Source organism: Miscanthus floridulus, chromosome 2 (assembly GCF_019320115.1).
Source record: "Miscanthus floridulus cultivar M001 chromosome 2, ASM1932011v1, whole genome shotgun sequence".
Classification (NCBI taxonomy): domain Eukaryota; kingdom Viridiplantae; phylum Streptophyta; class Magnoliopsida; order Poales; family Poaceae; genus Miscanthus; species Miscanthus floridulus.
In genome coordinates this window covers 37,877,142-37,904,629 of record NC_089581.1, presented here as the reverse complement: position 1 = coordinate 37,904,629, position 27,488 = coordinate 37,877,142, and the positions used below count along the sequence as shown (strand labels likewise).

At 53.2% G+C, this 27,488-nt stretch overlaps 3 protein-coding genes across 6 annotated transcripts; 2 read left to right on the top strand and 1 right to left on the bottom strand.

Moving 5' to 3' along the window:
* The first annotated feature begins 5,394 nt into the window (after positions 1–5,394).
* LOC136538497 (LOB domain-containing protein 4-like) lies at positions 5,395–8,684 on the top strand. The gene is made up of 2 exons (XM_066530457.1): positions 5,395–6,073; positions 7,880–8,684. Exons 1-2 carry the CDS (start codon positions 5,837–5,839, stop codon positions 8,261–8,263), a joined length of 621 nt encoding a protein of 206 aa, XP_066386554.1. The 5' UTR covers positions 5,395–5,836; the 3' UTR covers positions 8,264–8,684.
* A 276-nt stretch (positions 8,685–8,960) lies between these two features.
* On the bottom strand, positions 8,961–12,642 carry LOC136538496 (uncharacterized protein At4g15545-like). 4 transcript variants are annotated; one of them, XM_066530454.1, is made up of 10 exons: positions 12,081–12,639; positions 11,904–11,972; positions 10,793–10,846; positions 10,611–10,680; positions 10,422–10,496; positions 10,065–10,328; positions 9,818–9,863; positions 9,651–9,729; positions 9,321–9,430; positions 8,961–9,228 (listed from the first exon to the last, which is right to left on the bottom strand). In XM_066530454.1, exons 1-9 carry the CDS (start codon positions 12,369–12,371, stop codon positions 9,338–9,340), a joined length of 1,041 nt encoding a protein of 346 aa, XP_066386551.1. In that variant the 5' UTR covers positions 12,372–12,639; the 3' UTR covers positions 8,961–9,228; positions 9,321–9,337. The 4 variants fall into 4 exon arrangements, with proteins under 4 accessions (XP_066386551.1, XP_066386552.1, XP_066386549.1 ...); XM_066530455.1 differs by having other exon boundaries at positions 10,611–10,677; positions 12,081–12,386; XM_066530452.1 differs by having other exon boundaries at positions 11,904–12,642.
* A 3,880-nt stretch (positions 12,643–16,522) lies between these two features.
* LOC136536366 (uncharacterized) lies at positions 16,523–26,187 on the top strand. The gene is made up of 6 exons (XM_066528688.1): positions 16,523–16,561; positions 17,115–17,741; positions 17,824–17,842; positions 19,376–19,492; positions 19,571–19,714; positions 25,943–26,187. Exons 1-6 carry the CDS (start codon positions 16,523–16,525, stop codon positions 26,185–26,187), a joined length of 1,191 nt encoding a protein of 396 aa, XP_066384785.1.
* Positions 26,188–27,488: the final 1,301 nt, after the last annotated feature.

Sequence of the window (27,488 nt, the reverse complement as noted above, 5' to 3'; positions counted from 1 at the left end):
CCTTAACTAACTTTATGTACGTGGAAACCGTCCCAGATATATCTATACCCCTACTATTTTATTACATGAATATATGGGGTTTCTTAAGGTAACTTGAATAGGAATCTTAATCAAAATAGACTCCTTCTATCATACGAGGCTTCTTGCCTAGAATAGCATGATGGAATAGGAATCCTACTCGAAATAGAAATAGAAAAGGAAATAAAAGTAGAAAGTAATAAACAAATATAAATTAGACAATGCTTTTTTTCATGATCACTGGAATTGATCTTCGTCATCTCGTGCATCAGCTCATGGTTCAGCTTTTGCGGCCCTTTCCACGCCTATTAATTAAGGTCAACAAACAATTTTTTATCTTCTGTTGTCCGTCTAATTGAACCCTGACGATTTTCATCTTTGTATTTTTCTGTGGCTATGGACGATTTTTTCTGAGTGTTAACTTATGTCGTCTTTTTTTTTCATCTGGGCTGAATCCTCCGATTTACTCTCTCACCGGGCCCATTTTTTCGATCGAATTCATGTTCATTTTATTCACCCGCTGTTGTTTTCCATCAAAGCCGTTTTTTATTTTGTTTCTTACGGTCATACATGCAATTTGCAGTTTGGTTTTTCATGATTTTTTGAACCATTTTTATCTCGTTCCAACAAAAATAATAAGTGTAAAAAACAAAGACCTTGACTCTTTCCTAAAAAGCAAAGATTCTTATCACTAAGTTAGTGATGTATTTTTAACTGATTAGGAATAAAACTTCTCATGGTGAAACTTGGTTCAGTCGATGGTCCAACTTATCAAACAACGAGTTAAGGTCTTACGATATTTGTTGTCCAATCCAGCCTAAATAAATTTATCTCTATGCAGCGCAATATCCAAAATAGTCACCACATATAAAGAAAGATCATTTCTTGATATGTCGATAAATAGCTAACTTGATACGAGTTAGAACAACTCGCATGTAGCGATGAGGAGTCCTATTACTGTATGTATTGACTCCCGTTGTAATGTACGGACATATTTGCTAGTTTGTACCATTGGAAAGATCTATAAATCTAGTTTTTAATAAATTTATTTGAAAATAAAAACATTATACGTATTTTTTATAAATTAAGTTAAACTTGCGGCGTGTATCAACGGCGTAGTTATACAGAGACGAGGGAGTATACCCACGAACATTCATCACGTACGATTGACGCAATGAACCTGTGGGGTGTGGGTGGCAGACAGGCAGCTTGTTCGTTTGGCTGTGGCTTGTCGTAAATGATCATAAATTTCTAACTAGAACAGTATTTTTCTCTTACACAAACCAACAAACAGTACTTCTTCGTCGACCCGCCACAATAGGAACCAGCCAAGGCCGAGGGTCCGGAAGCCCCGCGTCCGATCCATGTACTGTACGCATACAGCCGCAGATTTGTTTGCCAGCGACAGGGAGCGGCTGAGGAGCCTCAGTCTGGTCACTGGTCGTCTCTGCCTCTCTGCATCGCGTGGATTCAGTGGACTGAAGAACAGAGGCGATAATCGTGTCCAAATTTCCACAAGACACAAGAAACAAGGGGGGCTGCCCTGCGGTTGGGCTGTCTGCCTCTGCATGTCCGTCGTAGTGTACGGACACGCTCTCTGACGGACGGGTGCTGGCGTTGCTGCTGCTTGCTGGTCGTCGTGCTGCACAGCTCGGGAGCTAGAGGCACGATGGGCACCGGGGCGTAGGCGCGCGGCACAACCTGTGGAACCTGAACCGCCACGCCCGAACGACAGGGGGACGTGTGGCGACTGCCGAGGCGAGGTCCCGACCTGCCATGGAATGGAATGTGCTACAGTACACGTGACGATTGTGCCCGTCCATGCCCTGCACTGTGGCTCGATCCCCACTGTTCCGATGCATCATCTGCAGATCTACTCCCTGTTCATGCGTCCTCAACAGTTTGGGGGCGTGCCAATGCCGCCGGCCCGCCGCGCCCGCGCCGGCCCTGCCCCTGACCGATGCTAGCATAGCATACGTAGGCGCTGATTACCACGGGAGGCTGCTGCCGCGTGCGTCCGCGAAACAATACAATTCTCACGTATTGAGTGGTCAATACAATTTAAACTTTAACTGAATTATATAAAAAAGTGTTAACAATACAATTCTCACGTATTGAGTGGTCAATACAATTAATAGATTATTTATTACATATATATTTATAATAAATATATTTAGAGATATAAATATTAATATTATTTTTTTATAAATTTAATTAAATTTAAATTAGTTTGACTGACACGTTTTCTATAGTCGCGTTCTTTTCGAGACGGCCGGAGCACATAGCACTGGCATGGATGCAGGTGGGAGGTTGAAAAGCGGCGAAGAGACGGCGGGCCGTACGGATGCCCGGCTGTCCTAATCGCCACTACTGCTAGTTGAGGCTTGCAGGGCGAGGAGGCACATCAATTATCACGCTCGCTCATGGCATGGGCAGATGGGGCTCGGTTCGATCGTGGCTTTCTTTAGCAGCAAGCGACGTCGTCGTGGTCTCGTGTGGACGAGGGGAATGTGTGTGTGCCCCCCGGGAGCACAGCTGCACAGGGCTGCACAGCGAGAAAAAGGCAGACGCCAAAAAAAAAAAAAGGTCTGTCTAATGAAAACTCGGGCCTGTCACCGGAGTGACAGAATAGCTTAAATCATTCGAATTTACCAAACAAAACAATTTGAGTGTTTATTCCAATAACCACAGGATCAAAATCCAACGAACCAAATAAAATAAAAAAATAAAAAACAGAGCGAAAAAACAAAGAAAACAATAAATTAATCAGATCAGTTGTATGAAATGCGAATTAGAAGAAAATCAAAGCAAAAAAACAAAGAAAAAAAGACAGATTTAACAGATCAATTTTATGAAAGGCAAATTAGAAGATCAAAGCAAAGCAAAGAAAAAAGACAGATTTAACAGATCAGTTCTATGAAAGGCAAATTAGAAGAAGATCAAAGCAAAAAACAAAGAAAAAAGACAGATTTAACATATCAGTTTTATGAAAGACAAATTAGAAGAAGATCAAAGTAATAAATCATACATAAACAAAGATCACAAAACTGTTCAAGTAATCCAAATCACCATTCTCATTAAAAAAATCAATTTACACCGATTAAACATAGAACTTACACACAAATAGGAATAGTAAAAATATGTTACAATGAGATGTAATATGTAACTACTAACTAACGAATGAATTTGTGCAAGGTTGCAGCGGCGGTCAGTCAGCCCTGGCTGCGAAGCGGCCGTGCCGGCAGTGGATGGATGGGGAGGCAGAAGTAAGCAGGGGCGTGGCGGCTCGGATGCTCGGTGCCTGGTCGATGGCGACGCCGGGACGGCAGGGTGGAGGGGCGCGCGCGCGGGCGTGGCGAGGTGCGGTTAGAGGCAAGCAAGAATAAGGATGGCAACATGGATGTACCCGTCGGGTATCGCCGGAACGTTCTCTTCCCCGCTATGGAGAATTCACCCCGTCCTCGTTCCCGTTCCCATTAATTGTCTCGGTATAGATTCTTGCCCATCCCCGTACCCGTTGGGCATCGGTCAGGTAACAGATACCCGACGGGTACTGCATACCCGATAAACAAGGACACTTAAGGGCGCAGCTTTACAATCGGAGACGTTTCTTCTTCACCCGGGTATAAGTGTTGGAGTCTCGGAGATACCGAAGAGAAGGAGCGAGGTTGCGAGGAGGACGAGCAAAGGTGGCAAAGAGACCGAACTGAGAAAGCGAGAGGCACGAGCGCTCGTGAGGCAGGCATGCTTGTGCTGCTAGCGGAGATGGTGAGGAAAAATTGAACTAGGGTTCCTAGAACACACAAACTATATATATATGATTATTCAGATTTGAGCCAAAATATCTATATTGAGCTTCTTTGGGCCTAATACTCGCATGACAGCTCAAATAGTCGGGTTTCCCAACGGGTAACGCGAACCGGTAAACAGGAAACGTTCTTATATCCGCTATATCCGTTGGGGATAGATTCTTACTTATTTCGATGCCTGCGAATAAAGATACGATCCTATCCGGTTTCGTAACGGATCAAATACCTGTCGGTATCGGCTATCGGGGCCGTTGCCATCTCTAAGCAAGAAAGAGATGGTGCAGGATCGCGGACGTGCCGGGGTGTGGTGGCACGGACGCCGGGGCAGGGTCGGACGCATGGAAGAAAGAGAAGCGAGGAAGAAAGAGTGCGCGAGGAGATTCGGCGCCGAAGCCAAATCGTGTATAAATGCAAAGTAAGTGGGGTGCAGGGGTGTCAGCTCTGATGGAACGTGATATCCCTGTGGACTGTCGTGCTGCGTGAGTGCCTTTTCCAGTTGTATGGGTGGGAAGTGTGCGCGGTCACAGGATGATCACGTCCGTTGCCAACACCAGATGGACAGCCAGCAAATCGAGTGACCAAAGCGTGAGAAACACTCGAGCACAGTAGAGATTTATCGGAAAAAAAAGGTGGACGGGGAGGGACATGGATTAGCCGGGCCTTCGTTCGGAAATGCAAATAAAGGCCAAATGGCCAAGCAACAGCAGGGGATGGTGCACCGTGCCGGGCTAATCAAGTGACCATTGCACTGTTCTTTTGGCTGATAAGTCACGCCCGTTGACTGATTTGTTGTATAAGCCAAGCGAACTGAAGCGCATGACGGTGGTCGCGTTGCGGCACTGCTGCGCGCCGGCGGTACAGACAAAAAGGGGCCTCGTTTTTTAGAGGAGGCACGCGAGGCCCAGGGCCAGGCGCTGCGGCGGTGGCGGTGCGGTGCGGTGCCCCATCTTGTCCGTCCGTCCATTCACCGCCGGAGCCGGACCAACCGAGCAAAAAAGATGTCCCCACCCCCGCTCTAGTCCAAGTGTCCAGCACGCACACAGACCGGCACCACGACATCGCTCGCCGTCGCACAGAAACCGACCTGGAAACGACGCGACGGGTTGATGGCCATCTATCCATCCATGATCCATCCTCCTCTGCCCAACCCAGTAGTACGTATACAATAAACAATAGATCTGCTTTGACATGTTAATCAGCTGACAAGCTAACCTATCCGCATCATCATCGGTTTTGGATCAATTATCAGCGCGTTCATTCGGCACTGCTGCACAACAGCTCACATGATACTTCTACCGCTCCTACCTGCAGTCACTACTAACTATTTGTGAGGAGAGAAGCATGCTGTGGATCATGCGCGAATGATTCGGCCGGCCGACAAGCAAAATGCTTCTACTCCTCGTACGGTGCAGGGCCGGGCCGCAATTAGCATGCGTGCCGTGGCTTTGCGCCTCTTTAGTTTTTCCCTGTGTTTCATGCGTCACGCTGCATAATTGCATCGCATTCGCATCAGTGGAGACCGGAGAGCGCTGGAGCTCCATAACCATAATCCATCGGTCAAAGGTAGGGCAGGCAGCGGGACGAAGGAAATCGATCGATGCAATGCAATGCAATGGTGGATCATCAAAGGGAGAGGGGGCACGCATCATGCTACGTGCCGCGGCCCGATCTCTGTCTGTCTGCCTGCCCGCCCTTCCACTGCTCACGGTCCTTCCCCTTCACACGCACGACAGACGGCTCAACTGCCCACTGTCCTCTCTCCCTCCGCCTTTTCCTTTCCAACATCTCTCATCAGTCTCTCCTGAGCAGAGCTCTGCTTTCCCAGCTTTTTATCTCTGCCCAGTGCCTGCCTCCCGCCTCCTGCCTCCTGCCTCGTCCGCCGTCCCACCCACCTAGGTAAGCCCAAGCAAGGCCCAGCCGCCCAATTTGGCAACAGCCATATACTCCACCGGCCGAGGTCTCCACTCTCATTCCCACTCCCGCTCGCCTGTCTGTCGATCGCCACGCCGATGAGGGACGTGGTGGTGGTGATGGCGGTGCCCGGAGCCGGGGCCGGAGGAGGGAAGGCGGGCGCCGGCGGGGGCGGGGGAGCGGCCTCGGCGGCGCCGTGCGCGGCGTGCAAGCTGCTGCGGCGCCGGTGCGCGGCCGGCTGCGTCTTCGCGCCCTACTTCCCGCCCGGGGAGCCGCACAAGTTCGCCAACGTGCACAAGGTCTTCGGGGCCAGCAATGTCAGCAAGCTGCTCCAGGTACAGCACAGCACCATGCGCAACCGCCGCTCGCTCTGCTCTTCGTCTTCGGTTGCTCTGCTCCCGCGCTGTCGATGCCCAGTAGTTCAACCCCCCCCCCCCCCCCCCCCCCCCCCCCCACGGGGCTTTTTCTTTGCCCCTCTCGTCGAGCTACACCATGGCCTAATTACTTTGCCGTGAAAATCACTAGCATGTAGCGATGCATCTGCTGAGTTTCTGATATAGAGTAAATATAATCGTCTCTGCACTGAAGATGTTGCTGGTTGCTTCTAGAAGATCGAGATCGCCGGCAGCGCCAGATCACCTCACCTCACATATGCCTGCACTGCACAGTTACTTCTCCTTGTGCCGATGCTTCAGTTACATAATATGGTTTTGGCCCTTCTCGCTTTACTGAAAAGACATAGCTGAACTGTTCGCTGATTTTTTTGCCAGAGAAAAACACCGCGGCTCATAAGACAAACGAATAGCACCAAAACCATATTTGCTTCCGTTGTCTATACTAGATTTTCTCTCTCCAATTTGTATATAGATGTGTATTGTAGAGGAGGATAGTTGGAGCGAGCGTTACTTGTGTGATGACAGTCAGACACAAAGACTGTCTGTCTGTGTCTCAGGTATACTGCTTTGCCAAAAGTAGCAAGCTTTACACACTATTATATATCTTATTGACAAAGTGTTCTCCGATCCTACCTACTGCCCACACTTTTAGGGATCATTCTGCTTTAGCTACCTTCGAGGCCCTGTTCGCTTAGCAGTACCTTTTCAACTAATGAACAATATTTTTCAATGGCATATCAGCGCAGCGAACAGGGCAGTACCGTACCTATAGCCCTACATACACCGAGTCTTGATCCCGAAGCGTGATCCACTTTCCTCCAGCTTTGTTGCTCTTGACTGATCTTCTGCTGCACTGCATGCCTCAACAGTCAGTTCCCTAGAGCTTAACAGTTCTTTCTTAGGCACATACAAAACCATGTTATAGTAAGAGTTTACTGATCCGGCTCCTCAGTTATTACTGTGTCAGGATTCTAATCCGGCTCTTGGTAATCATGAACTCGACAAGGCATGGGCAAACAGTGTCTCACTTTCACTGCACACAGGGAGGGCCGTCAGGCAGTCAGCCATCCTATCCAATCCAATCATGAGCAGAGCAGAGCAGTGCAGCAACAAACCAAACCAAATGAAAAGATCAGCTTTGCTGCGTTTTCATCAGCATGTGCCCAGGCAGGCCCCAGGGCCCCAGGAAGTATCTATCTAATTTGGTACAAATTTATTAGAATCGACAGGGACTTTGTCCCTGCGTGCTCTTGACCGTATCTTCGAATTCAAAGATCTCCCCATGTGTCGAGCCGTCGGCAGCAGTGTAGTACTGACTCCGGTGTGTCTACCTACGGCCGTCGCCATCTTCAGGCATGGATTGCACATGGTGTCCGAAAAAGAAGCTTTCGGCTGCACCAAACACGCAGACATGTTGTCGATCTTTTCTCTCATCTTTTCTTTTCTTTTCTTTTTCTTGGAACAAGAACTCCAATAACCAGTTATATTATCATCTAGAGCTCTAGCATCTATTATTACTGGCTGGTTGCATTGTTCCTAATCTGATAGCACTAGCAGTTTCCTAGCTAGGCACTCGATCAGTGTCTCTTTGTCATGTCTGCAAAATGTGTCTCGTTCTACTATACATTTCTACGTATCTTGTCATTTGTATCTTCTTGGAGTGCAAACGATCCATGTCCATGAGAATGAACATGCACTGTCGTTGCATACTCAATTACTCATGCTCTCTGGTGGTGGCAAGTGCAGGAGATCCCGGGGCAGCACCGAGGGGACGCGGTGAGCAGCCTGGTGTACGAGGCCAACGCGCGCGTCAGGGACCCGGTGTACGGCTGCGTGGGCGCCATCTCGTCGCTGCAGCAGCAGGTGGAGGCGCTCCAGGCACAGCTGGCGCTGGCGCAGGCCGAGATGGTCAGGCTCAAGATGAGCAACGACTACATCCTGCACCGGCTCAAGGCGGCCAGCAGGGCCAACGGCGGCGGCGGCGGGGGCAGCAGCTACACCGGCTCGCCGTCGTCCATGTCCTCGCCCAAGACGGCGGAGCCCGAGGCGCACTGCAAGGCCACGCCGGAGCTGCTGGACATGGTCGTGGACCAGCCCAGCATGGACGACGCCCACTTCTGGTCCTACTAGCTAGCTAGGATCAGGATGGAGGCTGCTGACCGACGCAGCCTGTTCGGCTGGATCATGGATTATTTACTGTTGGCTGGCTTGCTGGTCTTGTGTGAGAGAAAAATATTGTTCCAGCTTATAATCCACGATCGTTTACGGCCTGCCGAACAGGCCATGCACTCAATCTAGGTTGTTTTAGCTGATTTAGTCGTGTGATCGATCAGGTGCTGTTTTTGAGTCACAGATGGTGGTATGGTAGTTGGTATATACTATATGTAATATCATCAGGTTCAGGTATATGGTGTGCGCGAGCTGTAACAGCGTGGCGTGACACTAGGAGGAAGGTGAGCGTACGTAGAGGCCTTCTCCTATACCTTCTAGCAGTATGTCCAGGGCTTGTTTTTTTGGCTGTCCTTCCATGAGAAGGTGGAACATTGTTACAGATATTGGTGTGCATCATGCTATGCATGGCAAGAACCTTTCTCTTGCTCTTAGCATCTGCCTAGTAAAACAGGTGAACTCTGCTATGGAAATGCAGATAACTTTTAACTATGTTTGTCCAAGTGTTTACTGGAATTTCCCATGCCAGTGTTTTTGGAATTATGTTATGTGCCAACTTTTATTCAGCTGCGAAAATAATTTCAGAGAAAAACCTCAGTACAACAAGAGCAAAACGAAAAAAAAAAGTTAGCTTGAGATTACCAGAATAAGATGCAGCTACTGGTTTGTCCCAGTTGGGGATGAAATGAAATTTTACTCTCAAGTTTGTCTGTTTCACGGTTTTACAAGGATGGGCACCATGACAGACTGCATCCTAATTTAGGCAGTGCACCACTTACAGAAGCAAAACTTGCATGCTCAGTTGTTGAGAGGTCCGATCGTTCCAAACTTCCACCTAATGTGGATTATGGGGCCAAAACTTGCAACTGGACCTTGAAATCCACAGCTAGATGGCAATAAGTTGCTAATGCAGCAACTTCGTTTATCTGCAAACCCAACAACAAATTGTGTATCTTATTAGCTTTGCAGTAACTAAATCATGAGCAGGGGAACTCTGACGTTGGATAGCGGAACTTACAAAGAGACACATGAAGCCTATGGCATGCTACGGTTTAGCAAGCCTTGGAAAGATAGATAAAGATCTTTGTTGTCTGGACCAAAGATCTCTTCAGCTTTCTTGAGAGTTTCCTGGTTTAAAATGTGAACATGAACAGTTATGTGATTGTGTTATGACTCAGACAGGTATTCAATTAAAAAATTAGCAAAACATCAACAGTTATGTGGTTATGTTATGTCTCAGACAGGTATTCAATTAGAAAATTAGCAAAACATCAACAGTTATGTGGTTGTGTTATGACTCAGGCATGTAATCAATTAAAAAATTAGCAGATGGACCAAAATTACCAACCTCACGTGACTGCTTATGGGCATTGAGCTCTTTGATGTTGGCTAAGAATGCTCCAAATTGTTCGTAGGATAGACGACTCCTATAAATGGTAATGAAATTTTGTTAATCATGACATCATCCATCTAATTCAATGATGGTTTAGAAAAGAGGTTCAGACATCAACAGACCTGGCTTGACGAAAAAATTCCTTTCCATCAATTCGAGGAGTGCGACCTGAAAAACCCAGCATCAGCTGTATTTATTCTATCCATGTAACATTCAGCCTGTTCGTTGGTTGGTTTCTGGGCTGATAAGCCCGACTAGTGCTGGTTTGTTGTGAGAGAAAAACACTGTATCATGGCTGATAAGCCCTGGCTAAAACCAACCAGCGAACAGGGCCATTGTAGTTCCAAATGGAAATACAACTTTACAAACCTGGGTTTGAACGTCCTCGTGGAGGTGAGTTAGCTGCGGAGGATTGCTTGCTTGATGGATACCATGGTGTCATTGACATGTGAGCTTCAATTCGAGATTTTGTTGGTGAGGTAGCACCAGACATCAACTTCGGTGTTGCTGTGGTAGACATTCGCCTTGGAGAAGCAGAAGTGGACATTATTTTAGGAGTGGCCTCTGGGGTAAGGCGAGGAGTGATGTGCGATGAGAGGGCATATTTTTGGATCGGAGGTCTTGTTGCAGTACCTAATAGATTTTTTCAACACAGCAAACGGTTGAAACTTATGTTGCCATCCTGATGGATATCAAGATGAATAACAAATGATAAGCTAACAATACCATCTCGGTTTGTGCTTCCAGCATCCAAAGATTCCCTAAATACATTTGTTGTAGGGTGGCTGACAGATCCACCATCTTCAGCATTCAAAACAAAATATTAGTTACGGATCAGTGTTGGATACTTTTTATAGGAAGTGTTGGATACTTTTGGTGATCAATAGAAATGAAAATTTTTCAAGTACATCTAACCTCCACTGGACGATGCTTTTGATGCTATTGACTGATCACAAGTTGTAATGTCGACTGTTTCCTGTGGCTGCTTGAGAAGGATTCAGCAAACAATTAAGGGTGAACAGTCAACCTCAACCCTCGCAATAAATTAGCAAACACAAATAAATAGCATGATATACTGGGTACATAGATGAACATACTGATGAACTATCATCACGCAATGACTGCATCAGATGCCTCTTGAATGACTCCAGCTGAGAATAGAGAAAATATATCAGTATGTTGTCAAATAAAAAGGTTAGGGAAAGAGAGAGTGGATTTTCTTTTTCTTTTGAAAGGACGGCAAGAATCTTGACATAAATTTTATTACAAGACACAAAGGGAAAAGACAAAGACCAACAACAGATGACCACCCCAAGCTGCACGAAAAGATAGACAAGTGTGGCTGATAATCTGAAATGCCATTTGGCTTGCTCCTTATAGAGCATAAGAAAAAAGTTCATTTTTGTCCTTCAAATAAGGAAGAGAGAAAAAAGAGGCAAAATTTGTTTCACTCCTTAGATTTGTTTCACTCTTATTGCGCACTAGCAGCGAATGAAGTCCATCAGCTATATAAGGAAATCAATTGCAAAAATAAACAAAGCTATATAAGGAAATCAATCAAGAGGATGATCTAATCAGAGATATTTATGCACGTTCGTGTAAGGAAAGAGAGAGATTAAACAAAAGGCATCCAAGGAACAGAGATATATTCATGGGAAAAAAAAGGAAAGTTCAATCAGCTATGCAAGAAAACTAATCAGTTGTAAGAATCATATTTAGAAACCGTGCATTGGGAACATGAAGCGGCCCACATGTGGTAAATAAAGATTGTGTCCCTGATGTGCCTTATTGTTGGGGCCCATATAAGCCAATGATCGTGGGTGTGGATTGGTTGAATCCCAGTTGTTTTCCACTTTTTACTTGCCATTTACAGTGGCTACAGATCAATGAAAACATCCTTGATTTGCTACGATTTGTTTACTTATGATGATACTGAACATCTGAATAACATCCTTCTCATGAATATCAGTGGCACTTGCAGCCTAAGAAATGACAACCCAGCTCACTCATGGTGATCTCAAAATGTATACTGTACTAATAAATGGTCCAAATAGATTGTCCAATTGTTCCCCTTACCCAACCGTTCAAATCTCTTTGGTTAATAACTTTCCTAATATACGTGAATTTTCAATCCTAGCTACACAGTAACACAGCACTACACCTACAAATATGTATGCTCAAGGAGAAGGATAGGTCGACGGGGGGAACCTTCTGCAGGTCGCGTGCTAGCTTCTTGGACGTCTGCGCCAGCGAGTCCCGCTCCTTGCTGAGCTTAATCTGCACCCACAACGTTGCAAGCACCAAGTTCAGAAACCCAAACGCACGCAGAAGCCAAATGCGAACAGATTGAGCGGGGCCAGCAGCACCGGGCACGCCACGACCCACATTGTCCTCGAGCGCGGCGCGGAGCGTGGCGTTGGTCTCCTGCAGCGCGGTGTCGAGCAGCGCCACCCGCTCCCGGAGCTCGGCGTTCTCGCGGTCCTTGGCCGCGGCCTCCGCCCGCAGGCGCCCCGCCTCCCGCTCCAGCCCGGACACCCGCCCCGCCACCGCCAGCGCGGTGATGCGGCGCGCCAGATCCAGCTGCTCGTAGGGGTCCCGCGGCAGCGCCGCCAGGAGCTCGTCCGGCAGCGCGAAGTCCCCCGCCACCATCGCCGCCGCGCCGTCGTCCAGTGGCATGGCCGCCGCCAGATCTCTCCGCGGAGGCCGGGCGGGATGAGAAGGACGGAATCGGATTGGGCGGGTGCTTGGGTTTGCTCGCTGCTCCGCTTTGGAGTGGAGGTCTGGAGACTGGAGTGGGGAAAGGGACCACCGCTGGCTGCTTCCTCGGTGCGCTTGCGCTTGGGGGTTTTCTTGGTTTGAAATGGGCTCGGCGGCAGCCGACGCGAGGTTTGAAATTGTTTTGGGGGTCCCTGTTCCCCGTTCGCCTCGGTTCTGCGGAGGGCGCCCGAAGTAGCAATTGTTTGAAACAGGGACGGTGAGGTTCGTACCTGTGGTCACAAGGGGATGCGGTACGAAATGCCAATAATAAGCTCATGGAACTTTCTTTTTTGAAAGTTTTAAGATGGTGGAACGGTGGTCATCGAGGCCGAGCGAGAGATTTCGGCTCAATTACTTTAACCAAATGAAGTAATCGCGCGTTGGCGCGTCTTCTATTGGTGCCGTATAGGACTACAAACTTTTATAACCGGTCTAGTTTCTCGTACAAAGAGACTAGACCCAATAAGCCGATAAAACTGTGTTTTCCACGCAGGGGAGGCGACAGAGCTTTTCAATCTCTTTTTTTATATAGGGATGCACATGCATGTGTGCCTGTGGAGTTTGTGGATCGTGTGCATCATCAAAATTGTACTGATCAAAAAAAAAAAAGAATTGCTCTAACTTTAAGTCTTTAACTAAACTTATAAAAGAATACACAAGCATCAAACAAGATTTATCAGATACACCATTAAAACATATTTGATTGCATTTTTTAATATTGTAAGTGTTAATATATTTTTTCTTTATATTTAGTTAAAATTAAACAAATTTCACTTATGACAAAAGTAAAATAACTTAAAATTTCAACGATAGGAGAATATGTACTTTTATGTCTCTAGAATATTACTACCCCTTCTAAATTATAAGTTATTCTTGTTTTTTTCTAGATAGATAGTATTTTATGTGAAGTCTAGGTACGTAATAAAAAGCTATCAGCATGTTCGTTTCGTCGTAAACGAGCGTGGATTATTTACTGCTAGCTGGTTTGGTGTGAGTGAAAAATATTATTCCAGCTTATAATATACGATCGTATAAGCCCAACCAAACAGGCTGTATGTTTAGAAGTCAAAACGACTTACAATTTGAACGGAGGGAGTACAAGGCAGACACATGATGCACTTTGATGGCAAAATAGCACCTCATCCAGCTTCAAAGACAGCAATCAGGGAATGTACATTGGTGTCCAGAATTTCAAGCAACTAAATTTACAAGCACCAAGCTGGATAACAGAATATGCAACGACGATGTTGCAGCACCCGTCCAGCAGAGGTGAGAACAGCAGAATGAATAACTGGAGTAATATCGTTATGTCTCAATGTGACTACAAGCCTTATAAAATACGGAGTACTACGTTATAAATTGTAGGTCCCCCGTTTTATGGTACCCCGTTTCGATGTACGCTCGGGGTACCCCGTTTTATGGTACCCGACAGTAGCCCCCGAGCCTTAGGGGGAGTGCGTGCACTCTCCCTAAGGGTTTGTCGAGATTTGGCTTGCAGCCGCTCCTATAGGGATTATATCTCGCTTCTTGAGGTTGCGGCGGGTGCGCGCGAGCGCACCCGCCGGGTGTAGCCCCCGAGGCCCTGGAGGAGTGGATTTTACTCCTCCAGGGGCTTTTTCGTGTTTGAGTGAGGAGTATTTATCGTATTTGCCGAGCCCACAAGTGCGAGTTCGGGTTGCGGGGTTTCGGCAAGTTTGCAGGGAGAGCCCCCGAGCCTTTGCATCAAGCAAGAGGGCGATCAGGGGTGCCCATGACTTTTTGCGCGACCCTCATGCTTCCTTTTCGCTTGGAAGGAGGGGTGGAATGTGCCAGGCTACCCTCGGTGGGCAAGAGCGGTGGCACTTCCGGTGAGCTGTTATCGGGTAAGTCCGAGTGGAGGCCCGTGCCCCGTTCGCTAGGGGACGGCTAGCAGTCCAGAGATGCACTCCAAGAGTACCGAATGGTTTCTCTAGTGGGTGCCGAGGCTGTTCGCAGGGCCTCGGTGGCTCCATGCCTCCCTACGGTGGGATCCCATTCGGAGACCTCCCTGCCGGTCTCGGACACGACTTAGGATGCCCCGAGCAATCGTTTGCTCGGGCCTTGGCCATACGTGGGCTCGTCCATAGTCGTCCCTGACTCTGTTGCCCTGGGGCGGCTGTCAAAACCTTAGGGGGCCCAGCCTTCGAACCCCTAGACCGTAACGGGCTCGGTGCCCTTTATCGTGTTTGCAACGAAACTTCTAGCGTGGGCTTAGGTCGTTTGTCTTTGTCTTGGGTGCAGGAGGAACCCTCGAGCCTCCGCCCGGAGCGAGAGGGCGGTCAGGGGTCCCCCTGGCTTTTTTGTTCGACCCTCACATATCCTTTTCGTTTGGACAAAGGGGTTGTTTGCCGAGCCCATTCGGGTGCGAGCCTGGGCCGCTGGGTCTCGACAAGGTTGCAGAAAGAGCCCCCTAGCCTCTGCACGGAGCGAGAGGGCCGTTGGGAGTTCCCCTGGCTTTTTGTACGCCCCTCGCGTGTGAGGGTTTGTTTGCCGAGGCCCCTCTGGGCGCAAGCCTGGGTCGCAGGGTCTCGGCATATCTGCAGGAAGGGCTCCCTAGCCTCTGCATGGAGCGAGAGGGCTGTCGGGAGCTCCCCTGGCTTTTTGTACGACCCTCGCGCTTCCTTTTCGCTCGGAATGAGGGGTTGTTTTGCCGAGCCCCCTCGAGTGCGAGCCAGGGTCGCTAGGTCTCGGCAAGGTTGTAGGAAGAGTCCCCTAGCCTCTGCGCGGAGTAAGAGGTCCGTCAGGGGCTCCCCTAGCTTTTTGTACGACCCTCACGCTTCCTTTTTGCTCAGAAGGAGGGGTGGAACGTGCCAGGCTGCCCTCGATGGGCACGAGCGTTGGCACTTCCGATGAGCTGTTATTGGGTAAGTCTAAGTGGAGGCCCATGCCCCGTTCGCTAGGGGACGGCTAGCGGTCCAGAGACGCACTCCAAGAGTACCGGAGGGTTTCTCTAGTGGGTGCTGAGGCCGTTCGCTGGGCCTCGGTGGCTCGGTGCCTCCCTACGGTGGGATCCCATTCGGAGACCTCCCTGTCGGTCTCGGACACGACTTAGGGCGTCCCAAGCATTTCGCTTGCTTGGGCCTCAGCCCCATGTGGGCTCGCCCGTGGTCGTCCCTGACTCTGTTGTCCTAGGGTGGCTGTCGAAACCCCTAGGGGCCCAACCTTCGAACCCCTAGACCGTAATAGGCTCAGAGCCCGGTTCCTTCATCTGAAAGGAATAGGGTGGGGGGATATCTTCCCCATCGCCTCGGCAACGGTTGGCGCGCCTTTTGAGGCGATTTTATGGGTAGATGGAACGACGCCTGCTACCACAGCAGTCGGGCGCGACGTGGTGGATGGGACATAATTGTTCCTGTAATTAATGAGAAAAAAGGTGGGCACGTGGGCAGTAATATCGGATCGGGGTTAACCGCGCCGGATCCAGGGGAAACTTCCCCGATTTCATCGCCCGTCCATTTTGCCTTTACCTTGTATAAATACGCAATGAACCTCGCCCCTCCTCACCTTACCTTTCCTGCGTTAGTTCTGCCCCCATCGAGCCGTCGCTAGTGCAGCGGGCGCTGGGAAGAAGAAGGGAGAAAGGCGAGCCAGAGAGAGAGAGAGAGAGAGTCACCACCGCATCCGAACCCTCCACCGTACTCATGGCCGGAGACATCGTTGTCATCGAGGCGGACCCTTGGGACCCATCCAACGTCACCGTGGAGATGCTCTAGTCGCTCGTCGACAGCAGACTCCTTCGCCCGGTGACGGACCCCAACAGGCCGGAGTGGATCGCCCCGTCGGGCGAGCCGGAGCTGAGGCCTCGCGACGGCTACGTCGTGAGCTTCGTATCCTTTCACGAGCGCAGCCTCGGCGTTCCGGCGGACCGGCTCATGCTGGCGCTCCCGCACTACTATAGCGTGGAGCTCCATAACTTCAACCCCAACTCTATCGCGTAGGCGGCCATCTTCGTCGCTGTCTACGAGGGGTACTTGGGGATTGCTCCCCATTGGGAGTTGTGGCTTCATCTCTTCTGGGCGGGGCACACCACTAAGCCAACGGGCACATCAGGCATGAGGAAGGCGGTGAGGGTCGGCGGCTGCACTCTCCAAGTGCGTCAGGACCGCCAGCACCTCTACATCCCGGCCCAGCTCGTGTCATCCAATCGTCGATGGTACATGAGCTGGTTTTATCTTCACAATGACGACGGAGGACTTCCCCCCTACACTAGGCAGATCGTGGGGAGTTGCCCGGAGAGGTGGAAGTACGGCATCCCAAGGGAGGATCAGCCCAAGCTGCAGTCGCTTCTGGAGGGGCTAGAGAGGCTACGGGGCCGTGGCCTTACCGCGGCCATGGTCGTGGCTGCCTTCCACCACCGGAGGGTGCTGCCGCTGATGGCTCGGCGGCGGCGCCTGTTCGAGATGAGGCCGGGTGAGCCAAATGAGGGCATCCGGATGTCTTCCTCTGCCCTTTCCGACGAGGAAATTCTTTGTCGGGTGGGGGAGACGGTGGAGGCGAAGCTGAGGGGCGGCAACCTAACCCCCATCGCGATGCGCCCGTCGCGGGGGTTCCTCTCGCTGGTAAGTCGCGCGCCGCTGCAGCCCCCGAGCCTTCTCCGTTTCTCCTTACTTCTCGTTCCCTTATGCGCGTTTGCTATTCCTACAGGGGATGAGGGACGTGCGTGCCTCTCCACCGCCTGTTCCTGAGGATGCGAGGCGGCGGGCGATCAACCGGGCGCACGCCGAGACGCAGAAAAAACGGAAGGACGCCAAGGCGGCGAAGCGCACGAAGAAGATCCTCGCGCGCGAGGAACTAGACAAGTGCCGCCGTCAACAAAGGAAAGATGGCCTCCCGTTGGAGGAGTCCCCGTTGCCGTCGATATCGACGGATGCCTTGGACGGGGATGACGAGGACGAGATGGGGCGGGGTCCCCTGGACCATCTCCCTGACGTAGGGGAGGTGGTGCCCGGGGCGTTGGCAAGCAGCCCGGCACTCCTGGGAGGAGGAGAAGGAGCTGACCCGGGGTCAGCAATTGCCCGCTCCGGGGCCGAGGCCGACACGCCCGTGGCGCGGGCGTTGGGCAAACGCGCCGTCAGCCCGGTGGGCTTGGTGGCGGCGGTGGAGCAAGTGGCGGCAAAGGCAACACAACTGCCCCCGCAGAGGACCGAGGGGGCGCTGAGGTCCGTTGAGGACCAATCGCGCGCCGATAAACATGGAGGCCCTACCTCTGCCACCGCCACCGCCCTTGCGAACAAGGGTCGCCGTGGCGAAGCGGTTGCCGCCCCGCTTGAGGTAGGTGTATTTTTGGTGGGGTCACAGTGCTTTCTGTTCATTCTTTTGTCTTGTGCTGACCCTGTAAACATTTTGTCGTTAGTCGAAAGCGACATGCGGAGGTACCTACCTTGGCGCCCCTAAAAGCGCTCAAGGTTAACCCCGACTCCACCACCCACTGGGTGGCGGAGGCACAAGCCGCCCTGCAACGTGGCGCGGCATCGGCGAGGGTCGACCCAAAGGAGCCGGCCACCCAAGGAGGGGCTGCCGAGGCGGCCCTAACACAGGCGGGGGAGGGAGTGCCCCCGCCCCGCGATGGTGAGGCCTGTGGGTCTGATGCGGCCGAGGTTCCCTTGGCCGTCGAGACCACCGGGATTAAGGTCCTCGGGGTTTCACAGGCCGAGACGACGGAGGCCGCGGTGCCCAGGACCATCGAGGCCGCTGCGGCGGGAACCGGAGCCCTCGCAACCACCGAGGCGACGATGGCGGAGGCCGGAGCCCCCGCGACCACCGAGGCCACGACGGCGGAGGCCGGAGCCCTCGAGACCACCGAGGCCATGACGGCGGAGGCCGGAGCCCCCGAGACCACCGAGGCCACGATGGCGGAGGCCAGAGCCCTCGGGACCACCGAGGCCGACGTGATCGTGGCGAGGCTGCCGGCCCAGGAAGTGGAGGTGAAGGCGGCGGAGGCCTCGGTGGCACCCTTGGTTCAAGGCCCGCCATTGTTGCGGGAAAGCGCCCGGGAGGTGGAGGTCCTTCCGATCTCCTCCGACGATACTTCCTGGGCGTAGGAGATGGCCGGCGCCGAGGTGGCCGGTGTCGTGGAGCAGCCGGTTCCAACCCCGGGCGAGGGAAGCTCGGCCCTCGCACGAGTACGTCCTAAGCCCCGTGGGTGGGATCACCCGCGTGTCCTATGGCAGAGCCGGGACGACCCTGGGGCGGAGCCTCTGTTTGCCCTCGAGGACGCAGCCGAGGGCGGCCGCTGGGACACGTTTGAGCAGTACCGCCAGCTGGTGGAGCGGTCATTACGGACGGCTCTGTCCGTGGTGGCCAACGATCTGCCCGGAGTCGCCCAAGTTCGTGCTTTCTTCTCTTATGTGGTGATCTTTTTTTGAGTTTTCTTTGCAAGGATTGACCCATGTTCTGTTTCCCTAGGAGCTCGAGACCCGGTCTCTTGGGAAGTCGGTCTTTCTCTGATGGGAGAGGGACATCTGGGACCAGCTCCAGCGGCAGAAGGGCCTTCTTGTAGGCGCCAACGAGCTCCTATCGGCGCGTAGCGCAGAGGTGGAGGACCTCCGCCTTCGTTGTGCCGACGCGAAGGTCGAGGCGGCCACAGCTCAGGAGCAGCTCGCCCCTCTAGTGGCGTGGGTCAAGGAGTTGGAGGAGGAACTCACCCGCGTGGCCAATGATCGAGATGCCTTCAGGTCTTGGGCCGAAGAAGCCACGGCCTCGGGCAAGGCTCTTGCTGGGCAGCTAGGAGCGGAATAGAGTGTGCACCAGCTATCAAAAGGCGCTTTGGATGAGGCCCTTATAGCGGCTGAGGCCTCATGAATCGAGACTGTGGTTTGGAGGGGAAAGGCCGAGGGTGAGTCCTAGTCCCCTCATTTTATTTTCTTTTCCTTATGTTCGCTCCCTAACTTCCTGGTGTGACGCAGAGCTGGGGAGTGAAGCTTCTAGGGCAGCCGAGGCTTCTAGAGTCGAGGCTCAGCGTCTGAAGGAGAAAGCCGAGGCCTTTCGGGTCGAGGCCCGACACTGGGAGCTTAAGGCCAAGGGTGAGTTCCGTAGGCTTCTGCCCCTATTTAGGTTGTTTTTTCCCCTCGCTCAACCTCATTCCATTTTCTATGGTGCAGAGTCGGAGGCGGAGGTTACCCGGGCAGCCGAGGCTTCCAGCGCGGTGCAGACGGTGCTCGAGACTGAGATCAGGGAGCACGAGGCGCTGAAGAGTGCTGCCCGCGCCGCCTGCGAGGCCCTGGTGGTCGAGGGGGTTCAGTCAGGCAGCTCCCTTGGGAGCCGTCTGATTGCGCTGAGCGGTCAAGTGCGTGAGCGGCTCCGAGGAGCGCTGCATACGGGCGTCAAGCGTGCACTGGCTGTCATCGCCTCGCACTACGTTGGTGTTGACCTTCAAGCCATCAGCGATGGCTACGTCTTGCCCGATGATGACGATGAGGCCGACGAGGTGGTGACGAAGCTGTTGGAGGCGGCGGAAGGCCCTGGCACCGCGCTGGCAACATTGTTTGAAGAGGAGGTGGTCCCTCCCCCGCCGTCTGCCGATGCCGGAGGTCCTAAGCCTTGACCTGGGCCCAAGCGGCCATGTAAATAGAGTAGGGATTAAATTTGTATCATAACGCTTGTGGCCGTCGAGGCCTTTCTTTTTAAAGTACTCGTGTTTCTTTAATCGCTTGTCTTGTATCTCTGAGCCTCTGCCCTCTTGCTATCTCCGATCTAATTTCTTTGCAAAAACCTCCTTGGAGCCTAAGCCATCCTCTAGGCAAAAAGGTGGTGAGGGAGCGCCATAGCCCGGAGGCTTAGGCCGTCTCGCAACTCTACCGGCCTTCTGGCCTTGAGACGGGCTTTTGGTCCTTGGGTTTTCCGCAACCGATTCGTCAGAGCGTGCTAGAGGGTTTGGCGTAGGAATTTTGTCAAAAAACAACTAAAAATGGTGCGTGGGACTTAGGGGGAATCCCCCATCTAGCCCCCGAGGGAGATTCGGTTCTGCGGAGGCAGAGCCGAGTCTCCCTTACAGTTTCATCATAATGCCGAGACCCACGATGGGCTGGGGGGTTTCTCGGAAAATTAAAACAACTAAAGAACGCTTTTCGATTGTATTCTAGGAAACAACATATATACAATGCTTGGAATTTTAAGGGTAAAAGCGACGTAGCTGTTCTATATTCCAAGCGTTGGTGAAGATTTGGCCCTTCTCGTTGGCTAGCTTGTAGGTCCCAGGCTTCAGCGCTTGGGCGATGATGTATGGTCCTTCTCATGGCGGGGTCAGCTTGTGGCAACCCTTGTTGCTCTGCGCCAGCCTCAACACCAGGTCGCCTACCTTCAAGTCTCAGCTTCGGATGCGCCGGGCCTGATAGCATCGTAGGGTTTGCTGGTATTTAGCCGAGTGTAGCAGTGTGATGTCTTGGGCTTCCTCCAGTTGGTCGAGGGCGTCCTCTCGGGTGGTGCGGTTACTTTGTTCGTTATAGGCCTGTAGCCTTGGGGAGCCATATTCCAAGTCGGTGGGGAGGATGGCCTCGGCCCCATAGACCAGGAAGAAAGGCGTGAACCCCGTGGCTCGGCTTGGAGTGTTCCTCAGGCTCCAGATGACCGATGGGAGTTTGGCGAGCCATTTCTTGCCAAACTCCTTCAACCGGTTGTAAATTCTTGGCTTGAGGCCTTGTAGGATCATGCCGTTGGCACGTTCTACTTGGCCGTTGGTCCTTGGGTGTCCTACGGCCGACCAGGCCACACGGATGTGGTGGTCGTCACAGAACGTCAAGAATTTTTTGCCGATGAACTGTGTCCCGTTGTCGGTGATGATGGTGTTAGGAACCCTAAACTTGTGGATAATGTCAGTGAAGAATAGCACTGCTTGCTTGAATTTGATTCAATTGATCGGACAAGCCTCGATCCATTTGGAGAACTTGTCGATTGATACCAGTAGATGGGTGTGGCCCCCGGGGGCCTTTTGCAGAGGCCTGACCATGTCGAGCCCCCATACGGCGAACGGCCACGTGATGGGGATGGTTTGGAGGGCCAGGGCTGGGAGATGTGTCTGCCGAGCATAGTACTGGCATCCTTCGCAGGAGCGTACTAGCTTGGTGGCGTCGGCGACCGCCGTTGGCTAGTAGAACCCTTGGCGAAAAGCATTTCCTACGAGCATCCGAGGCGCCGCATGGTGCCCGTAGGCCCCTACGTGTAAGTCCCAAAGCAGGGCTCGGCCTACCTCGGTGGTGATGCATCGTTGGAGGACACCGGAGGGACTTCGCCTGTACAATTCGTCATTGCAGAGGACGTAAGTCTTGGCTCGGCGCGCAAGCCGTCGGGCTTCGGTCCTATCACTAGGAAGCTCCCCCTGATCAAGCCAATCAAGGAACGGGATTCGCCAGTCCGCGTCCTGGTCGGTCTGGGGAGGCTCGGTGTTGACTTCCATGACCTCGGGCTTGGTCGAGAGAGTCTGGGCAGCGGAGGGGGCGTCGAGCCCCGTCGTGGGTTCGACAGGTGGGCCCTCCTCTGCCACCACGATGTGGTCAATGGAAGGTTTGTAGAGGTCCTTGGCGAAGACGTTCGGGGGGACCGGAGCCCGTGCCGAGGCCATCTTTGCTAGTTCATCAGCGGCCTCGTTGTACTTCCGCGCGATGTGGTTTAGTTTGAGACCGTCGAACTTGTCTTCTAGGCGACGTACCAACTGGTAGTACGCCTCCATTTTGGGGTTGAGGCAGTTTGATTCCTTCATGACTTGATCGACGATGAGCTATGAGTCGCCCCGGACGTCGAGACGTCGTACCCCAAGTTCGATGGCGACTTGCAAGCCGTTGACGAGGGCCTCGTACTCGACCACGTTGTTGGAGGCGGTGAAGTGGAGCCGCACCATGTAGCGCATGTGTACTCCGAGGGGCGAGATAAAGAGGAGACCCGCGCCTGCCCCGGTTTTTGTCAGGGACCCGTCAAAGTACATGGTCCAGCATTCTGTCTGGACTTGAGCAGGTGGTAATTGGGTGTCGGTCCACTTAGCCACAAAATCGGCCAAGACCTGAGACTTAATCGCTTTCCGAGGCGCAAAAGTCAAGGCTTCCCCCATAAGCTCGACGGCCCACTTGGCTATCCTGCCTGAGGCTTCCCGGTTATGGACTATCTCTCCCAAGGGGAAAGACGATACCATGGTTACTGGGTGGGACTCGAAGTAGTGACGCAGCTTGCGCCGGGCCAGGACTACGGCGTAGACCAGCTTCTGGATGTGGGGGTAGTGTGTTTTGGTCTCGGAGAGCACTTCGCTGATGAAGTAAATAGGTCATTGGGTGGGTAGAGCATGCCCCTCTTCCTGCCTTTCTACTACTATGGCAGCGCTGACCACTTGGGTCATTGCGGTGATGTAGAGTAAGAGGGTCTCGTCCCTGGCCGGGGGTACCAGGATAGGAGGATTAGTGAGCAGTGCTTTAAGCTTGGCGAGGGCTTCTTTGGCCTCGGGGGTCCAAAAAAAGCGTTCGGATTTTCTCAAGAGGCGATACAGAGGCAAGCCCTTTTCACCGAGGCGCGAGATGAAGCGGCTCAGGGCCGCAAGGCATCCCATGACCCTCTGCACTCCCTTGAGGTCTCTGATTGGTCCCATGCTGGTTACGGCCAAGACCTTCTCTGGGTTGGCTTTGATGCCGCGCTCCAAGACTATGAATCCCAAGAGCATGCCTCGGAGGACCCCGAACACACACTTCTCGGGATTGAGCTTGATGCCCTTCTCTCTAAGGCATTTGAAGGCTATCTTCAAGTCATTGATGAGATCCTTGGCCTTTCTAGACTTGACCATGATGTCATCCACATAGGCCTCGACAGTTCGCCCAATGTGGTTGCCAAAGACCTGGGTCATGCACCGCTGGTACGTGGCCCCCGTGTTTCTGAGGCCAAAAGGCATAGTCACGTAGCAGTACATGCCGAATGGGGTGATGAAAGAAGTCGCAAGCTGGTCGGACTCTTTCATCTTGATTTGATGATAACCAGAATACGCATCAAGGAAAGATAGGGTCTCGCACCCCGCAGTGGAGTCAACGATCTGATCGATTTGGGGTAATGGGAAGGGGACTTTTGGACAGGCTTTATTCAAACCGGTGTAGTCTACACACATCCTCCATTTCCCATTTTTCTTCCTAACTAACACGGGGTTAGCCAACCACTCTGCGTGGGATACTTCCTTGATGAACCCGGCCGCCAAGAGTTTCTGCACCTCCTCGTCGATGGCCCTACGCTTTTCCTCGTCGAATCGGTGCAGGCGTTGCTTCACCGGTCTAGAGCCGGCCCAGATGTCCAAGGCGTGCTCGACGACCTCCCTCGGTATGCCCGGCATGTCCGAGGTACTCCATGTGAACATGTCGGCATTCACACGGAGGAAGTCGAAGAGCACGGCCTCCTATTTAATGTCGAGGGTGGCGCTGATCCTCAGCACCCGGTCGTCGGGGTAGGCGGGGTCGACCGGGACGAGCTTGATGGCCTCTGCGGGCTCGAACGCCCCTGCACGACGCTTGGAGTCAGGCGCCTCGCCACTGAGTTGGTCGAGGTTGGCAATGAGGGTCTCGGCCTCCGCGAGAGCCTCGGCGTACTCGATGCACTCGACGTCGCAGTCGTATGCATGTTCGTACGTGGACTCAACCGTGATGATACCGCTGGGGCCTGGCATCTTGAGCTTGAGGTAGGTATAGTTGGGGACTGCCATGAACTTGGCGTAGCATGGTCGCCCCAGGATGGCGTGGTAGGTTCCCCTGAACCCGACCACCTCGAAGGTAAGGACCTCCTTGCGGTAGTTGGAGGGGGTGCCGAAGCAGACAGGAAGGTCGATGCGCCCGAGGGGTCGCGTGCATTTCCCTGGCACGATGCCGTGGAAAGGTGCGGCATCGCCTCGGAGCCTCGACCGGTCGATCTCCAAGAGTTCCAGGGTGTTGGCGTAGAGGATATTGAGGTCGCTGCCTCCGTCCATCAACACTTTGGTGAGTCGGGTGTTGCCGATGATCGGGTCGACAACAAGTGGGTACTGCCTGGGATTCGGAACATGGTTGGGATGGTCATCTCGATCAAAGGTGATCACCTCCCGAGACCAGTCGAGGTACCAGGGAGTGGCCACCTTGATCGAGAAGACCTCTCGGCGTTCCCTCTTTAGCTGCCGCACCGTAAGGCGCGTCGAGGGTCCGCCGAAGATCATGAAGGCGTTGTGTACCTCAGGGAACCCATCGTCCTTGTCATCATCCTGGTCGCCGGCGCCCTTCTGCTTGGCGTCGTCGTCGGGGAGCCTGAGCCTGGCGTAGTAACGCCGTAAGAAGGAGCAATCCTTGAGGGCGTGCTTTACCAGGCCTTGGTGGTAAGGGCAGGGTTTCTTAAGCATATCGTCGAAAGGTCTGGGGCCTCGGGGATTCTTGCGTTCTGTGGCCACGACCAGATCGGCCTCGAGGATAGCCCGCTTCCCCTGGCGATCCTTTTTCTTTCTTTTGGGGAGGCGGGGAACCGAGGCCTCGGGGGCCTCCTCCCTCCGCTTCCCCTTGGCGTCGTTCTCGGGGAAGATGGCCCCTACAGCCTCTTCGCTTGAGGCAAAGTTGGTGGCGATGTCGAGGAGCGCGGCAGCCGAGCGCGACACGTTCTGGCCTAATTCTCGGACCAAGTCACGGTAGGTGGTGCCAGAGAGAAAAGCCTAGACGATCTCTGAGTCGTCGATGCTGGGCAACTCGGTGCACTGTTTAGAGAAGCGCCGGATGAAGTCTCAGAGAGACTCATCTAGTTTCTGGCGACAGCTCTTAAGGTCCTAGGAGTTTCTAGGGCACACGTATGTGCCCTGGAAATTCCCGACGAAGATCCGAACCAAGTTGCGCCAGTCGTGGATCTGAGAGGGAGGAAGGTGCTCGAGCCAAGCTCGCGTCGAGTCTGACAAGAGCAAGGGGAGGTTGCGAATGATGAGCAGGTCGTCATCCGTGCCACCTAGCTAACAAGCCAGACGATAATCGACAAGCCAGAGTTCGGAATTGGTCTCGCCGCTATACTTCGTGAGGTTGGCTGGTTGTCGAAACCGGGCTAGGAACTGAGCGCTGCGGATGGCCCTACTAAAGACCCTAGGACCAGGCGGTTCAGGAGAAGGACTGCGATCCTCCTCACTGTCATAACGGCCACCTCGGTGTGGATGGTAGCCCCGGGCGGGCCCTTCGTTGTCGTGGCGTCATCGCCTGCTGACCACCTCATGGTCTGCCTGCACCTCGCGTTGGTTGCCGAGGCGGTCGAGCTACCCGAGGACCCCATGGGCTGTTGGCGCCCGAGCGGGCTTGGGACGAACCATGGCCTCCCTATCCTACCGAGGCGATGGCGAGGGGAGGTCCGAGGCGGCTCCACGTCACCGAGAGACAGAACTCTCGGCCTGCTGCACCGTGGTGGTCTCGAGGAGATCCCGGAGCTCGCCGCGAACCTGTCGCCCTTCCATGGTGGAGGGCTCGGGCATCGCGCGCACTAGCATCGCTGCAGCCATGACATTCTGGCTAGCGCGATTGAAGATTGGGGGACGATCGTCCCCTTCGTCGTCGTTGATGCGGTGGTGCATGTCGTGGGCCTACCGCCGGGCTCCTCCACCGTCAGCGTGGCCCTGCTGCTCCTGCTCGAGAGTGTTTCGGAGTTGTTGCAGAAGGAGTCGATCTTGCTCGACCTTGGCCTGAAGCTCACGGAGCTGCTCCAAGTCCGGGCGTCGAAATTGTCCGAGGGCAAGGTTCTCGTTCCGTGCTGCCGGTGGGACGATATGTGAAGGGGTGGCATCGCCCATTCCCTGATGAAGCAGAGTACGGTTGCCTACCCCCTCGTCTTCGTTGCCCGTGCTTGGCATCCCAAGTCCGACGTGGAAGCACTCGCGAGTGGGATCGTAAGTACCTTCATCGTCAGAATCGGAGTAGCCAAAGCAATAATCACTTGCGGCCAAGAAGTGGTGCATGGTTTCGCGGTCGTGGAGGTCGGAGAAATCCGCTCCGGCCCATGCCTCGTCCTCCTCCGAGGAATCGGTGTGGGTTTGGGTCGACGTGGTGGTGTCGAAGTCAAGAGCGAAGCACTGGCGGCGTCCTGAGAGATCCGCGTGAGTGGAAGCGTAGGCGTAAGCATAAGAGGCGGCGGCATTTCTCAACCCGAAGGGGTATGGAGATGGTGCCGTCGCCGGGCTCTGCTCCGCCGGAGTTGGCTCCTCAGGGAGTGGTGGAGCAGAGCTTGATGTCGGGGCGTCGTCGGGTGCCACCAGCGTTTTTCCCTTGTCTAGGCTCAGGCTAGACAGGTCCCCAACCAGGGACCCTGCGCCAACAGCTGGTCATAGGATACCGGCAAAGGGCGGCGAGTCACCCTAGGTTCGCGTAGCATCGGGGTGATCCTGCTCACGTCGTGCCCAGCGAACGCGGCGAGAGCGGCTGCCCGGGCGCCGCCTGCGCCTAGGCTGCCGATGCGTGACGTCATCGTCGGTAGGTGGGGCTCGGGGTGTGAGGAGTACCATGTCGTACTCGTGCCCTAGAGACATGAACTCCAGGCTCCCAAACCAGACCACCATGCCGAGACGCAGCGGTCGTACAGGGTCTGCCATCCGGAACTTGTTGGGATGACGAAACTGACACGCAGAGCCCCTACCTGGCGCGCCAACTGTCGGTGTTTTGGACCAGGGGATCCTCAACCAACTAGTGAATTTATGCTGCGTGTTCCCAATCCCGGATGGTGATGCAAAGAGACACAAGGCTTATACTGGTTCGGGCAATTGGTGCCCTACGTCCAGTCTGAGAGATCGATCTTGTATTCCTTGCACCGAAGTGCTTGTAGTAGGGGGTTACAAGCTAAGTGAGAGAGGGAGTTAGTCCTAGGTCTCGGCGTGGAGTGATGTGGGCTGCTTGCGACGTTGCTCTCGGGCCGCAAAGAAGTGTGCGTGTTACAGAGTGTTGTTTTCGTGAGTACCTGTCTTCTCCCCTAGAAATGGCCCAAGTCCTTTCCTTTTATAGTTTGAAGAGAGGACAAGGGTAGTACATGTGCTAACTATACGGCGTCGTGCGAACAGAGGCGGCGTGTCCGAGCCCTGTAGCC

Bases quoted from the DNA above. Each gene is read 5' to 3' on its own strand.
- LOC136538497 (XM_066530457.1), top strand. From the start codon at position 5,837: ATGAGGGACGTGGTGGTGGTGATGGCGGTGCCCGGAGCCGGGGCCGGA. The intron at 6,074-7,879 runs GTACAGCACAGC...TGGCAAGTGCAG, and splicing joins ATGTCAGCAAGCTGCTCCAG to GAGATCCCGGGGCAGCACCG.
- LOC136536366 (XM_066528688.1), top strand. From the start codon at position 16,523: ATGAGGAAGGCGGTGAGGGTCGGCGGCTGCACTCTCCAA. The intron at 16,562-17,114 runs GTGCGTCAGGAC...CTATTCCTACAG, and splicing joins TCGGCGGCTGCACTCTCCAA to GGGATGAGGGACGTGCGTGC. The intron at 19,493-19,570 runs GTGAGTTCCGTA...TCTATGGTGCAG, and splicing joins CTGGGAGCTTAAGGCCAAGG to AGTCGGAGGCGGAGGTTACC.
- LOC136538496 (XM_066530452.1), bottom strand. From the start codon at position 12,371: ATGCCACTGGACGACGGCGCGGCGGCGATGGTGGCGGGGGACTTCGCG. The intron at 10,681-10,792 runs GTATGTTCATCT...ATCCTTCTCAAG, and splicing joins TGCGTGATGATAGTTCATCA to CAGCCACAGGAAACAGTCGA. The intron at 10,329-10,421 runs GTATTGTTAGCT...AAAATCTATTAG, and splicing joins TGGAAGCACAAACCGAGATG to GTACTGCAACAAGACCTCCG.